The 17,391-nt window shown below is 52.3% G+C and overlaps 1 protein-coding gene across 2 annotated transcripts in view; it reads right to left on the bottom strand.

Moving 5' to 3' along the window:
• Syn1 (Syntrophin-like 1) overlaps positions 1-17,391 on the bottom strand; it is a 255,869-nt gene that overhangs the window by 15,851 nt on the left and 222,627 nt on the right. For both annotated transcript variants that reach the window (XM_076896191.1, XM_076896190.1), the window contains exon 5: positions 1,152-1,363. In XM_076896191.1, the coding sequence (XP_076752306.1) occupies positions 1,152-1,363 (212 nt within the window). The remainder of the gene's footprint in view (positions 1-1,151; positions 1,364-17,391) is intronic.

The raw sequence follows: 17,391 nt of genomic DNA, 5'->3' as shown, positions 1-17,391 counted from the left end.
ATCTCGACTAACGATATGTACCCATCGACTAGCGGATTCCGTGTTCGAGGCATCGCTAGGTTTATCCTTCGTCGACGATTGTCCACCCTCGAATCGTGAATTTTTCTCGTCGAAATATTGGAATCTTCGAATTACTCGTTACAAGAACAAGTAGTCTACACGACGATAAGTCCTACGATCTTCTTTACTGACATCCGCGAGTATTATTCTCGAAGAAAACCCATCGTTTCACACCACAGGGTCTCGAAACCGATCTCAGGAGACGCTTAGACGACCGATCCACTCCCTCGACCAGGCGACCGCGTGCACGCGACAGTGCCGATCGTGCACGGGTGATATTCGGTGGACAGACAACCGCGAAGGTGTCACGTCGTCCAGCTGTACGCACACACGCAGAGGCGCACGGTTGGCGTGGAATCCGGTTCGATATCGCAGCCACTCGCCGGTTCCAGTCGATCGTGCCACCAGCAGGCCAGCCAACGTAACGCATTCGTGTCCACCGGCTCCGGCTGGGGATTACCAATGAGCCACGTCGGATTACCGCAGTTAGCGGTGTTCGTTAGACCACTATTTTAATTAAGACTATTATACGCGCCCGCGTGGCTGCCCGCCCGTTACGTGCCCGGACCGTTAAAACGCGCGCGACGCCGATTCGTTTCGCGGACCTATTCGTTGCGATTATCGACGCGCTCGACTCCGCCAATTGTACGCCAGCTACTACGCTAGGGGTTTCGATCCGCGATGGAATATCCAGGGTTGAATGAAAGTTCCGTGGCGGCACTCGCCACTAGAGGGACAGCACCATTTGCACTTTCCTGAAAGTACCCGATGACCCATCGTTTCCAATATACAGAAGTTCTGAGCTGTCCCTAATATCCCAGCGTCTAAGGCAGGGCCTGCTAGGTAGCCTTACTGATGAGTCCACTAACAGGCCCAGGACGAAACGTTCTTCCCCTTTCCTTTCCTTCCTTCTTTCTTCCTCCATCTTTACAGCACAGCAAAAACTGAAGCAGCGCAGCCGCTTCAGTTCAATTACAAGCGATAATAGAGACTCTTAGTAGAACTATCTACGTATGATCAGATATACATGTAACATGTCGTATCTATTTATTACCTAGTTTTTATTGAAGAGAAGCAAACATTTGACCTACCTGGTGGCGATCAGTGGACAGGTGATGCTAGGCGAGGCCCAAGCCTCCGGGCTCCACGGTGCACACTCGTAGAGCCTCAATTCCCGGCCGGAGACTGCGCCAAAGACGCTGCGCCACCCACCAGTGCACCCGAATCCGCTTCCGGCTCCTCGCGAGGTGCTGGCGCTGCTCCCGGCGCCGTCCTCGCTGCTCTCGCTGCTGGCACGTCCGTTCTGTGGACAGATCGCGTACGCGGCTCGTAAATCTTCTCTGCACCGTGCACGCCGAGGGCCAGCCGAGCGGCGCCGCGTCCGTTGATCGCGCCGGAAATCGTGATCCGGCACGATCCACGCGGAACGACGACGGTTCTCTTTCCGTGGGAGCCAGACCGCGGGGAATCGAGGCGAGAACCGTCCGTCCACCCTCGTCGAGGCAAATTTGCGCCGCTGTGAAATTATGCGCGATACCTGCCTGGCCACGATAACAACGCGCCGCGTGGAATTTGTGATTTCGTTCCAGGGGATGTGTCGCGCACCTGCGCTCGTACATCGCTGTTAGCTTTGAGACGCGGCTCGAGCGTCTTTCGAGAACGCGAAGACGGCTAATTTCTTTTGTCCTCGCTTCTACGACCCATTGATTCGCCTCTGTTACTGTCTGCTCGCGCGATTCGCGTTCGAATGCAATAAACCAGCGCAGACTTCTGCTTTGGAGGAAATCAACGCTACGTCGCACGGGCATCGCGAGGCGGTAAGAATGAAAAACAGAGGAAAAAGGCGGGGACGCGTCCCGTTTCGTTATCGACAGGTGAGAGGGAAACAACAGCGGGTCGACGCATTGGCAGTTTCCGCCGGCTTCCGATTGCATTCCGGACACGCGTCGTTTGCAAGCTGGCGAACGGCTCGCAAGTGGGACGACAGGGAAAAAGCGTAGGGAACGAGGGGACCGGAAGAGAGTGGCCGCGTCCCCGAGAAATGTTGCCTCATAAGTGTCAAGCGCATTTTCCCGCTGCCACTTATCCGGGAGACAATATCGAGCGGCGTAGCAGCGCGCGGCTTGTGCGCTGGATACGGCCATGTAAACCCTCTCTTCTCTCTCTCATCTCTCTCTCTTTCCTTCTCTGTCGCTCTCTACGCGTATCGCGCTGGTGGTTTTCACTACGACTGGAATGCAGTTCGAGGACACTGTGTCCTCCATACGATCCCCGCAGGGATGATGCATCGGGGATTAATTGAACTGTCGAATATTGACATTCCGTTGAAAACGCCGCGTGTTTACGCCACGATGGTTACATCGCATGCCGCTGGACTCTCTGCGGACGCTGCGCTCGTCCTTTCGGCCTCCTTCTGCCGGGCATTCTTCGAAATTCTTCGAATTTCTCGCGGTTCATTTAACGATGATTCTCTATTAGCCCTCCGCGGTACAAGAATTCCCTTACCCCTTACCCTCGCGATAGTCGATCGCGATTTTTGCATCGACATGAAATTCGATCGCAGTTCGTTGATTCTCCGCTCTGTCGCAACGGTTCACCAATAAAATGCAAGAATATGCGGAGTGGAAAGAAGAAAAGGATGTCATCGCAGGGGGTGGAGTAGAAATTTCACTTTTAATCGTTCGAAGCGGGCTTCGATCGCGTCCAGGACTGGTCCCGCTGCGAAACGAACAGACACGCGCGTCGTCTGGTATCCGGTTCCCTTTGTAAGCAACCGGATCGTTTAATTACCCGTTTCGAGTACGCTTTTTCCACGTTTCACTGTGCCGTGTTCCATTAAAGGGCCTGTCTTGGCGGGCAGAGGACCAGCGATGCTCTTGGCTGGTTAACCGTTGATTGTCGCGCAGTGGCCGGTCGACTACAAAAGCGGTATGTTTATCCAATTTGTACGGCGGAAAAACGGTGAGAGGAGACGGGGGACGCGTGCAAACAACGTGGAGGCATCCTCTCGCAGTCCTCTCGTCCGATTTGCGTCCACCCTTTGACCTTCTTCCCCGGCCGTTCCAAAGCCGCGTATCAATCTCGTTCGACCTACGAGCTGGCCACGTGCACCCTGTTCACCCTGTCCCTCCGTCGTCGCGGCGCTTTAAATCCGTACGCGCGCGCGATCGATCCTCACCCCGCGGTGCGGCCCTCCTCGAAATCATCGTGGCAACCCGTGACAGCGCTCGATATTTCAAAGCCCGTACCTCGTTTTCTGGGCCGCGATAAAAGCTGCTTATCCGCCGCCTCGTTTCTAGGAGCATCGATTTAACGTCGAGACGCCCTCCCTGATCCCCCTGGCCACGTACCCGGCCCTAATTCCCCGGACGAGGCATTAATTTCGCAACCGGCCATCGGTTGCGAACACGCGAGCCACCAAGTGCTCCTCGCACCGTTGCTCAAGCGTCCTGTCCCTTTAATAATTGATCGGGAACGATACAGCGTCGTGACCAGCCCGAGGAAAATTACGCGGTTTACGGAGAGGGCTTTTAAAGCACGGTGGCGATAATGGACCGCCGTTTTCTACGCTCGCCGCGGTTAATTATTAGCGACGAATCCTGGGGAGTTTAGTCTGGCTGGGACAGGGGCGTTCGTCGCGGCCTGAAAGAAGCTGCGACTGTTTTCAGGCTGGGACAAAGGGCTCGTTAGGGATCGATCAAAGTTTCAGGCGACGCGCTTTGCGAACGATGCGAAGCGTTTGCTTTTGGTTAGCTTTCTCGATGAGAAGAAGGTTATTCATTAAGAGGCGTGTATTTTTCAGCAACAGAACAGATCTGACGCGAATTAACCGATTACAACGCGTCAGAATGAAACGAGGAACAGTTTCCAGAAAATAAATTTCGTTTTTGAAAGAGAAGCGACGAGCGGTAATTACTGCGCGAGACGAGGCTCGAACCGCAGGAAGGTTAAAGGAAGAAGCAACTCGCTCGCCAGGAGAAACAACGTTTTCGTTGGTAGAAAGAAACCGTCAGGAAGACGGAGCTCGAAAGCGGTCCTCATTCTTCAAGGAAATTAAGCCAATTAACCCCTCGAGCTCGAGACTTTCTTTCAGCTGGCACTGGTCCAGCCACTTGGTCGGTTTTTTAAAAAGCTTATCCTGCCTCGTGGCTGCACAATGCGCCCTCGATGAAACTACCAACCATCCTCGCCTACCGATTGCGACTCGCTAGACGCGATTAATCGAACAGCGAGTCAAGCTCGTTTCGATTCGTCGCACACGCGTATCGTCATCGAAGTGCAGGCCTTCTTTCGCGAACAGCGCGACGTTCCTCCCGTAAAAATGGAACCTTTATTCGCGCACTATCGCCGTCAATCGACGCCTCTGGCCAGGACCATCCATTGGCCGATCGCGATTCTCTTCCATCCATCAACCGCTGTTGTCGATTCCGCAACGCCCTCGCGTTATCGAGCCAGCCGCGGTAATAATAACGAAAAGGAATAATGGCGCTGGCCCTGTTGAAAAGCGCGGTGAATACGGCTCGTCGATTCCGGCACGGATCGACGACCGCTTCCGCAGAACGCGCGGCGCTGGAGGGCTCGTTCTCGACATTGTGCCATTTTTTAAGCAAGATTCCACGCGGCGATAAAAGGCGCGCTCGACGTTGAAACGGGCTGGGCCAGGGAACGAGCGCGGCCTCTGTCCGCGTCCCATTCAACGCGGGACATTTTTACGAAAATTGTTTGCGTGCGATGGAAACGTTTCCGCGGTATCAGAGATTTATCGCGTCAAGGCTGCTCGAGGGTGGACTCAGATCTATTCCACTCGAAATTAACGCGCGTCCAGCTAGTTGGTAGCAGTGGCTTTCGCGGAGGAACACGCGGAGGTCGTCGCAGGAGCGACGCTCTCGACGAGGGTCGAGAGGGTACACCGGTTATCTGAAATTTGGCCGTGTAACGAACCACGGATCGCGATATTGATAGGCATCGCGGTGAAAAACTGGAGAACTCGCGGCATTTGCATGGTAACGCCGCGGCTGTTAACGTCGCTCCATTAAACGGCGATAAAAACAGTTTAACTCGACGAGATGGACAACAGCGATTCGCTCGTAGCGCAGTGGCCGCGCCTCGACGTCGAAAAATTCATTTCACCCCCCAGGAGTTTCCAGGCTGGCTCTAACGAGCCGGGATAACCGATGCTCCGCGACGAGCCCCTCTAAAGGGTTAATAAAATCGTCCCGGTAATATGCATACTTCCGTGGAACTTGGGAGATGGCTGGCGGACGAGCAAGCTGACGCTTCCAGGACCAGGCAACCTCGACGCTTTTTCTCCTCGATTTTTTTCCGCCCTCGAAGCGGAGAGGGGCGGACGCAGTTTGTTCGAAACTTCGTTTCGCACTCGCGCGAGGAAAGTTGCCTGGCGGAGAAAAGTGCCGTTTAGGTAGCCATTCTGGCTGTTGCTGGCTAATCAGCAAATACGAGAGGCGCTCTTGCAGATGACTAACGCCTGATCGAGTTACGCTTGTCTCGTCTGGTTTTGCGAAGCATGGGGCGAGTTGTTATTTTTGGGTGTTTTCTCTTACGCGAAGCTTCCCTCGAGGACGAAAAAGGAGTTTTGGGATATTTGAGGTATCACAGGTTGTATAAAAGGAAATTATTCCATGGAGGATGGACGGGTGAGAGCCGGTTGAAAAAATTAAATCGAACGTTCCGATTCTAATTTTATATGCAGGCGGAGGATGGCGCGGGGAAGTGTTTCAGGCGGCGGAACGAGATTCATCAGGTGGACCGTGTTAAAAAGTAATTAAACGGTGCATGGAGCTCGTTAAATATTTACCTATATAATTCGCGTATAAGTGCCCGTTCGATTAAAACGCGACGCGTTTCCTCGGGCATGAAATATTCCACGGTATCTCTTGAATTTCATCGAGGAACCTGCGCGGCGGTGGTTTATTTCCGCGCGCGTAAATACAATATTTATCAATTACGAAGTTAAATATCACGGCCAGCCTTCGTTCCGCGCGCCATATTCGTCTGTGATGCTTTTTCCCCGTGTCTCCACCTCTCCCTCTCTTTTTCTCAAATCCAAGACAAGGACAATGAAACGAAAATCCCGCAAAATCGCATCAACCCTGGGCACGTTTTAATTAAAACTTAACATCGCTGGCGGTAGATTTTCCAAATTAAAGATAACTTTTAATTTCTTCGGAAAACCCGGGGGAAAATTTCGCGAAAGAAAAATCCGCGGTTAGATATTTCCGTGTAACAAACGCGGGAGGGGGTGAAAATCACTGCTGCCGGAAATTCCATATCTGTAAATGGAATTTCGACGTTAAATACTCGTCGATCGTGGCGTATCTCTGTATCAACAACAGAGAAACAGGAGAAGAGAGAGAGAGAGAAAGAGAAAGGAGAAAAAAATGCAACGAAAAATACACAAACGTTGCGGGGGTGGTCGAGGGTAGACCGCTCGCAACGTATGCTGATTCGCGTTGCGTTTCGCGCGTCAGCGAACGATTCGCGGGAACCGCGAACTTGTTGGCAACCCGGTGGAAAATGCTGGCCGATTGGTTTACGTTTTATTCGACAGGATGGCCGATGGGACCGCGTTCGAACGGTAATGTTTGCGTGCATTTATCCGGTGTATTTTGCCGGCCGATAAAAATTGCTAATATTTTCGTTACGCGCGACGCGACGCGAGCAGAAGAATAATCGTCCAGATGCGTGTCGCGACGTAATCGTTGCAGCACGCTCGCGGTTCGAGCGCGGACGCAAAGCAGAAAAGATGGAAAGTGCAAAGCAGGACGCTCGAGGTAGGGGGATATTAATAAAATGCGACGCGTCACGTTCCCCAAAATCCCGACTGGTTCGCTGCGTTACAAACGATGAATTATTCGCGAACGCGTCCCCCGATTAAAATGCCCCGTCCGCGTCCGCCGATCGTACCGCGGGAATTACTTATTCCCGTGTATCCCCGCGCAGGTCCATTCCAGAGTTTCCGCGTTTTCGATCGTTTAGCGCCCGTTGTTTCCCGTATTTTGCGCCGTCCCGATAAAATCGTCCGCGATCGACGATTCCCTTTGTGCGCGCGCAGTTGATCGGTTTATCTGTTCCTTTGTGAGAGGATCGCGCTGCGATTTTATCGAGCTCTCCCTCTCTCTGATGTTTCATCTGTCAATTGTCGCCGTTTCGAAACTGTCAGAGCGCTGCGTACTCGGATTGAGTTCCACGAAGACTCGCGAACATCGATACTCGAAACATTCCTGTGCTCTAATCGTCGAGTGGCGCGGCTAAAAAATGTCGAAATGTTGTGCGAAGTTGAAACAGCAACCCTTGCATTTTTTCAACCCCATCGAATTCACCCTAAACGGCACTCCTGGTGATCGTGCTCGACGTTCTCGAAGGCAGAGGGAAGACTGCAGCCAGCAAAGGGAACGGCGGAGTCAGCTAGCGGCGGAGAGCCTAAGGGGGTGGAAATAGGGACGGAGGGACGGCAGACAACGCTCGCCCTGCGGTTCAAGTTCGGCAATCGACGCCGGCGGTATTTATTCGACGTCGAGACGCGGCTAACCCCCTCCGGGAACGCGATTGTAACTGCTCTTTTAACCCCCCATCGGGAAAGGGTTGAACGCGGTTAAGGGAGAAGTTACGGAACCCTGCGTGAGCCGGTGAATGCGAAATTCGAGCTCGCATCGTCGTAACGCTTGGGAACGGGCGCTTCGTAAACTAGAGAGGTAGACAGAGAGAAGGAGAGGGAGAGAGAGAGAGAGGGATGGAGCGCCTTAGAAATTTTTCCTCCAAAGAGGAAGTAACTTTCGCAAATTGGACCATCGAGGAGGAACGGTATTTCGTCGAGGAATTCGTACACGGTGGAAAGAATTCCCGCGTCGAGGGAGATTCGATCGGTGGTTTTGAAACAGGCGCTCTAAAATGCGAAAACAAAGATCCTCACGGTGGCCTGCGAGGAGAGAGAGTCTCGATTGGCTTCGTTTCCAGCAATCTCGACGGCGTTCCTCGTTATCAGCCGCGTCGAAGTCGACGGTCGCGTGATAGCGAGGGATGGAATAGAAATAAGAACGAGGAGTAAGAAGCTTGTCGATCCTCTCGGTCGCTTGATAACTTCCCGTGCTCCATCGGGAACCAGCTCTCTCGCTCTCGTGCGCGAGGGTGCCGCGAACGATGCACCCACCCTCGTCCCTTTTCGACTCGCTTTAATATATTTCTCTCTTTCCGTCCGATTTCACCTCGCTGAGAGTGGAACCTCGAGTCTGGGTGACGAGCGGATGGGCGGGGTGGTTCCTTTCGCTCGATTTCACGGCCGCGACACAGACGAGGCGTCGAAATCCGCGTCGACTGCCGGCGATAAGGCGTCGTTCCTTCGATGACAACTGCTCGATCGCGGGCCACCGCTCTTCTGGGCGGGAATTCTCGCGATACGAACGCGAAGGGGAATAAACAACGCTCGAGAGCATTGGTAACGAGCCTCTTGGAACGATGCCTGCCGTGGCAGCTGCGAACGCTTCGAAAACCAAACTCGAAACCAAATGATTAAAAAATCCCATTATTTACTAAAAAAACTCAGAAATTCAGTGGAACGGATCAACAATAAATCAGACGTAGCCAGAGAACATTTTCAACGCCTCGTAAGCGACGCGATTCGAACTTTCCAAGTATCGAAAACGATTCGTGCGAACTGTATACTTTCCCACGAAGGAGATGGCATTCGTCGAACCCTCGATAGAGCCACCGTTCGCTATGGCAACGGGGGTTGGTTCCAGCCGCAAACGTTACACACGAACGAACGCATAGGGGATCGTCGATGCGGTCTGGGCTCGTTTCTGGCCGCAGTTTACTTAGCATTGCTGATGCACCATCCACTTGGACCGGGCTGCGTCCGCTGTCTGGCATGCGGGTGAACAACGCCGGGGAAAACCGAGGGGTTGCTGGTGTACAGTGGGTGCTGGCGGACGCCAGCGAGAGGGGAGGCTCGTCCAAGGCGAGAAAGGCGTGGAACGGGACGTGATCGGTTCTCTGTTTGAGAACGGATAGTGGCTCGCGTTCTAATTACCAGCGGGGCCATCGACGAGGCCCGCACCCTCTTCCACGGGAGGGTTGTGAAAGAGCACCTGCTCGGTACGTTCCTCCAGGTGGCCCCTCTGTCTGTTTCGCGGCAAGGGTCGAGGACGGCCCCCCTCGATATTTCATCGATGAAAGAAAAACAGGGGCAAGGCGATTAATCGTCCGCTGGCTCGAGAGCATTGCCGCTGGATCCCTTGGTCCGCATAATTGCTTCCGGAATATCGAGAAGGGGCCGGCTGGGTCCATCGCCGCGTGATTTATCTCGCGGCGACCTTTGCCCGCGGCTTTCATCCACGTCAGATGAGTCGCGGTTCCTTTATTCGAGGCGAACGCAGAAGGGACGTTGGTGGGATAACGAGTGAATGGTGGATGGACTTAGCTCTGGGGTTCTTTGGGAGTCGAGAGGGTGCGGAGTACCGCGTAGAGGTCAGTGGATTCTCTGGGATCCCCGCGTTGGAAGTTCGGATTTGTACGAATCGATCGCGTGGCTTGTAGCTTCAATTTGTACATCGTCGACGGAGAGGATTTGCCTTCGAGGCAGCCATTAAAATCTTGCGAAGAGCTCGAGCATTTTAAACGGAGTCAACGATGACCAGCAGAGCCATGGGTACGCAACGTGTTGCACGGTTGTTGCCTGCGGCAGGTATTTGATCTCGAACGCATCGAATCACCATAATGGCGACGCGAGCTTCGAACACGGGTAGAACCGGTGTAAAGATATCAAAGGCGTCGGCGATTTCACGGTGGAGGAGGGCTTTGAGGAATTTGCTTGCCATTTGAGGCGGTGTTTGCCGATAGAGACTCCGCGCGAAGAGTGAAACGGAGACGGAGGAGGAAATGGCAACCAGAAGAGACGAGGGGGTGCGGAAATAAAACGGAAACGGGGGAAGATAAATAAAGTGGGAGCTGGCGTGGCGCGCGTACATTGATTCGAGAAGAAAACGAGACGCGTAACGACGCGAGGGACAGCGAGGAGGGATGCTGTAACAACCGGGAGCAAGAAAAACATGGAGACGGATCGTGAGAGGAGAGGCACTGGAGTAGAATCAATAACGACGAAGCGAAAGCGATCGAACAAACATGAACGATGATGCTCAAAGGGGAAGACTTCTAACGAGAGACAGCCTGGGAGACTCGTATTAATTGCTCGTTAACCCCAACGGTCTTGCCGTGGAACTGAAACAAACTAATTGTCGAACAACGAGACCTACTCTCCGGAAATTATCGCCTCGGGGACGCAGAGACGCGAGAGAGCCAGCGGTTCCACAAATTTTCTGTTCCTTTCTATTTCGTTCCATCTACTCCCGTGGGGAGCTTCTTAATGGAGGAACCCTTTCGTCTGAATTAATAATATTCGAGGATTGTCGAATCTGCGTTAGTGGTGTCTCTCCGTAACCAGTAAGAGATCGAGGAATAAACATTGAAGGGTGCGAGGTGAGGTAAGTGGATTTTGGAAAATTCCTGCGGAGCTGCCAGCTTTTTAATCCAGTTGCGCGGTTCTCGAGTGGCATTCGAGACTCCGTCGCGTTCTTTCTTCCTCGAAAAAACTTCCTCTGCTCTCGACAGAAACGCAACAGAGTCGCCGCTATTCACGCTGCCGTGCATAACTTTGCATCTGATTCCGTGCCTCTGAAAATTGGATAACTCTTTCAGCAAAAAAGAAGAAGAAAAAAAAAAAGAGTCTGCCCGTCGCTGTCGCAAGATTTCACGTCCGTTCCCCGTTGACCAATTACCGCGTAATCGAACCCACCGGGAATTAATTGAACGGTAAACGACGAACTTCCAGCCGACAGTTTCCAGTCAATTATTTCTCGACCAGCCGTCGCAGAGTGTAATCGGTTTATCGGCTAATCGGTCAAAGCTCGAGCTTTTTCCTTCCACGACCCCCGCGTACCTTTGATCTCGTTCGAGGGCGACTGATACCCGGGGTAGGAATGATAATTAATCAGAGAAACTCGACGTTGTTACGCGCTGATTCAACGCAGGGGGGGGGGGGGCTTACGCGAATCGTAACTTGTTAATCAAATCGAGAGCGGGAGGCTATTACGATTGGAATAATAGCGGGCCCCTCTCGCCTTTTCGATGTTGCGCTTCAATTAACGCTCGAGGCACAGTTTGTTGCTCCTCGAGTTCACGAATCGAATGGAATTTAAAGCTGCGACGGAAATCGTAAAACCAAAGATAAAGCAGTTGAACGAGCGGATAACAGGTCGCGATCGCGCTCAGTGGAGCACACGTATTTGTAGTCAGACACGATCACCTATGGATCCATCGTCATGCGCGAAAATTTCTTCGTTTACGTGCTCATCGAGTGGCGCGTAAAACTGCGCGTTCCTGTTCGAGAAGAGGGTGTGTGATTCGATCCCACAGCGACAACGGTCGTCGCGCGGCTCTTCGACTCGATAACGACGCGTCCTGGCGCACCCGGTGGCCGACAATTACCGAACTTTACTACTTAAAAGCACGAGTCGCCAGCTTTGTCGTTGACCCGCGATCATTAGCGCCGAGCTGAACGCATTCTGGAGCCGCGTATCGGTCGTCATTGACCAGCTCGAGGACGTAACCCCGTCTAATGGAGGCTACACTTTAGGACACTGGCTCGAACCCACCCCCAAGCGAGCCTTCGCTCTTCCGCACCGCGGTAAACTCTAATTTTATGGTTCGAAAGCGTGTCGCCCTTACGGTTTCGTTTCAGCTTCGTCGCGTGTTAGAGGAAGACGAGCTATATTACATTATCGTCGATATTGTCGCGAATATAAAAGCATACAAGCTCCTAGCGTAACGATATACATAAGCGTGACTCTAATAATTTATTCAAAGTGAAATTTAATCAGGAATCCACCAGAGATCGAATAGCTGGTACGTTTCGAGTATCATACCAGTCGCGTCGACGTATTATGCTATCTCTCGACCAATCGAAATAATTGTACTGCTCGATAAACGGTCCTCCGTGGTCCCCAGTGGCCGAGGCGGCGACGTCTCGTCGCGAGTCATTCCGGAAACGTACCGCGCGGCTGCTCATAAATTATTCCCGTCCGGCAATAAAATGCCGTCGGCGATTCGACGGCGTTTATCGTGACGGGCGTGTCTCGAACGATAGCGTTTCGATTATTCAAGGACCAGGGTTGCTCGAGACGATCGAGATTACTCCGTTGCTGGGCGCACGCTAATTACTCACGCGGCGTCCCCATTCGCTGGATTCCAGGCTGGATTAGCGGCGCGCCGCTTTCCACGGAAAACGCGCGTGCACTTTGGGGAAAATTCGGCGAAATTAGGTTGCAACGAGGACGACGGAGATGTTTCGTGATAGTAAGAAACGTTTGGTTAAGGCATGGGAGTGTTTGGACGTCGATTGAGTCGTGTTAATCGGAGTGGACGAAAGGGTCGACTCGGATGTTTAAGAATAGTGAATGGAAAAAAATGGTGGGGAACTGTGGAATAAAGAAACGGGGAACGAGGGGAATAACTGTTTCTAACGCGAAGCCACGATTGGAGGTGGCTGTAATGGGTTTTAAAGTCGACTTGAAACGAGTCGGAAAGCGGGCGCGCGTTTCGAGCTCGCATCCGCCGTATCTGCTTCTCTCGCTCGTTTAACTTTCGACGCGTACGTACCCAGCGTACGTGGTAAAGTTCTCCACAGAGAACTTGCCGCGCGTAAGCGATGCAAGCTTAGAAACGCGGATAAAAGCAATCGAGTAGTTCTTCGAACGTCACGAGTTACCTGATACACATACACGTGGTCTCGGAAATAACTGGAATACGACTTCGGGTCGACGAGCGCCGTTCTCCAAATTCCACCCTTCTTCGCGCTATTCCAAATCCCCATTGTGTTATATCAAGATGCTTGTACCGCTGGCTTGACACGGTTCAAACACATTCCGCGCTATCAGATCCTGTGCTGGCCTGTATAACGAGCAGACCCGTGGAAACCTCTATCTCGAGCACCGTCCCACTCGTCCGATACCGCCTCGCAGAGGACACCGCGTCCTGATAGCGCGCCACCGACTGGTTGCGCGCGAGGGACCGTTCAAACCGCAACCAGCTCGCGTCTGGCTCCCGTCGCGGCTATTTTGCATGCAGCCCTTCGACCTGTACGCGGTTCGATACCAGAGATCGGCTGTATTAACTGTGGCGAGCGGTTGTGGAGAGTCTAAACGGCTGATCGAGAGCGCGCGCCAAGAATGTCGATTTTATTCAAGGACCCGACAATTGGGGGTGGACGGTTCGTAAGTCGACAGCGATCGATTTGGGAACGGGGCGAGCCATTTAGCGGAAGGTTCGCGTCCCAGATTCACGGGACGATCATCACGGTTTATCGACGCGGAAGCCACCGCGGCGAGCCGACTTCCGTGAGTCGAATTCCCGTTCGCTCTGCCCACCCCTCGTGGCTCGTTAAAACGACCCGCGTCCATCGGAATAGAAGTTCGTCGCGACTGGTTCATCGACCACTGTGAGAAGATCCAGTGTCTTCTTTTTAACCCCTTGTCTCCTGCTTCTAGATCGTTCGCGAACGGAAAGCTGCGACGAGATTAGTTTATTCAGCGGCTGTTTAATTTTCATCTCGCGAGGTTCGTGTACTCTGGTTTATTTCGATGAGTGTACAGAGAATAAAAGAATGGATCTGAGATGAAACCGATGAATTTAATCAACTCCCATCCCAAGGGATGATTACCTGAGCGAGTCGATGCTCGACCGCATCAACCCCTAATCCTCCTCGCAACCCCCGTGAAACGTTGGAAAAGATCCACGGTCGGTGTTTAATCATCCAGGCTAATTTCGCCTAATCTTTACGCCGGCTGTAAAACAACGATCCCAGGCAACTGGGTCGTCCTGCAGGTCGAATTAATAACACCGCAGAGATTCCCCTGTTCCTAGCTGCCCTTTCCATTTCCCGTTCGTTCGCTTCCGCCGGGAATTACACCCCGAAACGCTCAACTGCCGGTTGGCCACCGCCAGCCACGTGTCCGCGAGGGCGCCAAGTGTAAGCTCGTCGGGGTGATGTATCGCAGAAGGGATTTGCGGAACGATAACTCGTACAGCGCCAGGTTAAGGGCTGCGCTTAAGGGTAACACATTCGAATCCAGTCGTAGACACTTGCGTCGCGTACGTACCCCGTCTAATTATTAAACGCGACGGGCTATGAATTTTACGAGCGACTTTGTTGCTGCGAATCGCTCGACGTTCCACTCTGCCATCCACTCTGCCACCTCGAGGATTTCGAACAGGGTGAGAGGATCGCATTCGAAAGATTGCGCGAAAGAGGCAGACTTTCGTCGCGATTTTTCGTAATCGTCTAAATCTGGCGCATCGTTGCCATCGTAGCGGTATTTTACGAGGTTCGCCAGAACTTTAGGACCTCAGGGTGCATCTTCTTCCCCTTTAGCCTTATCTGGGGAATCGATTCAACTTGGACGAATTCCGCGATACTTTCGATCCAGATTTATCGTCCACCGCCGCCGCCGCCGCGCGATCCACGATAATATAAATGTAAAGTGGATCGAAGATTATCGAACAAGCACGGAGAAACGCCGTCAGAAATTCCTGCCGAAATCCCCCGATAACCCAGTTCCCCAGCGCCACGCGGACTTTTCCCATTTCCCATGTACCAACTATATATCTTTGCGCTGTGCACGCTTGTACAGCTCGTTCCGCGTTATCGCGGCCAGTTTTGGATATCGATTTTTATCGAGCGCTCGATATGGTCGTCGTATGTCTTAAATAATCCAGAAGGACCGTCTTGAATGTTTTCCCACGTACACGTTCGATTCATTCCACTGTCGAGGGTGAAATGGAATTCGTCTGGAAATTAAGAGAACAATGATCATCAATCCAGACAGATACGATGTGAATTTAACTCTAAATTTCATTCTAAATGAGGTGCTATTGTATCAATTTTTAAAGAGACTTCTGACGCTCAGAATCTGGTTCCAGATACGTGAATCACCCTGTAGGAACGATCGTTTCGCCCGTATCGCGACGGCAGGTAACCGTGGCAGAGCGTCGTGTGCGCTGCGGGGTGCAGGAAGCGCAGCGGCGGGGGGTTGAAACGAGCGTCGACCAGCTTCTTGGCGAGGCTCCGATTTTGCACGGCCTCCTAAAACTAACGATAACGAGTGACGTACGAGGGTGGTTCTCCTTTTTTTTTCACCCACGCCACGTACCGCCTCTCTCTCTACTATCGCGCGGACAATTTCGCCCCCGCGTATCTTCGTCGTTCCCACCCCTTTCTCGTCTCCCGTCGTTTTTTCCCCTCGCCGCCGCCGTTCGGTTGTTTCGTGACGCGAAACCACAGGATGCGGCGGTAGATGCGACGGAGGAATTGATAATGCAATTTAATCGCTTTACGCAGTACGCCAGCGAGAGGGTGGAACGACGGAGGTCGTCGATTCGGGTATCTCTAGAATTCTAGAGCAACGTTTATTCGGTAGAAAAAGAGTTGCCTCGCGGTTCGAACGTTTTCCGTGCCAACTGTTCTCTTTGTTTTTTTTATTATTGGAAGCAGTTCTCATTTTATTTTTAATAATCGTACAATTATCGTGGGCAATCATTTTTATCGGTCTACCCCGTATACGGTCCGCGTGTTTTTTTTCTTTCTCTTCTTTTTTAAAGTATAAAACCGTACGGAGGAGAGTAGTTTCATTTCGATCCCGATCCCCGTTTTATATCTGCCGGAACACTACGCGACACTCCACTCTGTTTCGCACTTTACGACTTCGCTCTTTTTTGGCACCGTGCACTCTTTAACTCTCCCTACCGCCACCACCCCGCCCACTTATTCTCTGTTTCCAGCTTTTTGTTTCCCTTTGAAAACTCTTTGCAGGGACACGCTACGTGTACACCTTCCCGCTCGTGCCCGCTTCAAACTACGCTTCCTTTCCGCGATGCTTTTCGGGAGTGCGCCTCTAAAGCGTTTCTTTTCGATGACCTAAAATTTTCTAGCGCCCCGTACCAGGCGCGGCCTCGTTCCTCGCACACTTTCGCCAGCCACGGAGGACAGAGCGAAGTGAGGAAGAAGAGAAGCTATAAATACCGACGTTGGAGAGAAAAACGTGGACCCCTTTCAGAATCATTCCGCGCAGAATCCGTAATATCTTTCGTTTTACCACCCAAGTCCTTCAAAAGGCAGTATACCATCGGTATCCCCCTCGAATCTCCATTGCTGTCGCACCAGAAGCACCGTGGAAGTATCGAATTCGAAAAATTCCTTCCGCATGTAATAGCGAACGTTGGATACCTCTATCGAATTGATTTACGAGCGGGTCGCGTTATTTAATAAGAGAAATCGACGCGTTTCATTATTCACGCGGACGATATCGTCGGTCGAAGGAGGGATTATGGTCCTGGCACGCGGATCGTTCGCTCGAAATCGTTCTTTGGTCCACGCGACGTCGCACCCGCGAGACAATTCATCGTGCGATACGACGCGAGCCTGAAAACACGCGGCGAACGTCGTTCCGTAGCTACCCTGTGATTTATTAAAAGAACGCCGCCGTCTGCTCGATTTATCGATCCTTCTTACCGCGCGAGCTAATCAAAAGAAACGCGCGTGACGACCCGACTAATTATTGCTGCCTTTTTCCACGCAGTGGACGGAAGAATCGTTGGAGAAAATTGCATGGGATTGGAAACGATCGATCACGGACGAATCGGTTGTGTAATCGTTGAGAAGAGTCGAATACAATCCGCGATTCGTTCGAGGGTGTAATCACCGTTTCTGAACGACGGAAGTCGAGTTGTTACGACGCAGATTTTACGATTCCTCGCTGGTGAAGGCGTTAAAGTCGCGGTTAACGTCGCGCGCGATGGATAATTTGGTGCGTTCCGCGGCTGATTACCAGCGTCGATCAGACGGGTGTTACGCGTTGCTTTATTACGGGGGTGTTGGTTAGCTAATTAAACGGCGGTCGATTGGCCATCGCGCTGTGTGCCGTCAAAAAATATTAGGAGGGTGCCTCGTCGCTTTACTACCTCCTTGGATTAATTAAAATACACTTAGACGGAGTATCGTTAATTTTGAGCGGGTAGTTTGATGGTTGGTAGCCCACGCGGGTTTAATCTGACGAGAGGGTGGCGGAGAGGGCGAACGACCACGTAGAATTGACGCTGCTGAGGTCTCGCGAAGCCTCGCGGATGCTCGATGGAACGCTCGCTACGATTTCCCCTCGTACGAATCTCTTCTGGTAATTACCAGGCGGACCAGTCGATTTTTTGCGAGCTCGTGCATTTTCAGATGGCTTTTTACATGCTCGCGAAATATAACGAATTTAATATCGT

This window comes from Xylocopa sonorina, chromosome 6, assembly GCF_050948175.1.
Source record: "Xylocopa sonorina isolate GNS202 chromosome 6, iyXylSono1_principal, whole genome shotgun sequence".
NCBI classification, from domain to species: Eukaryota; Metazoa; Arthropoda; class Insecta; order Hymenoptera; family Apidae; genus Xylocopa; species Xylocopa sonorina.
This window is presented reverse-complemented; position numbering and strand designations above follow the sequence as displayed.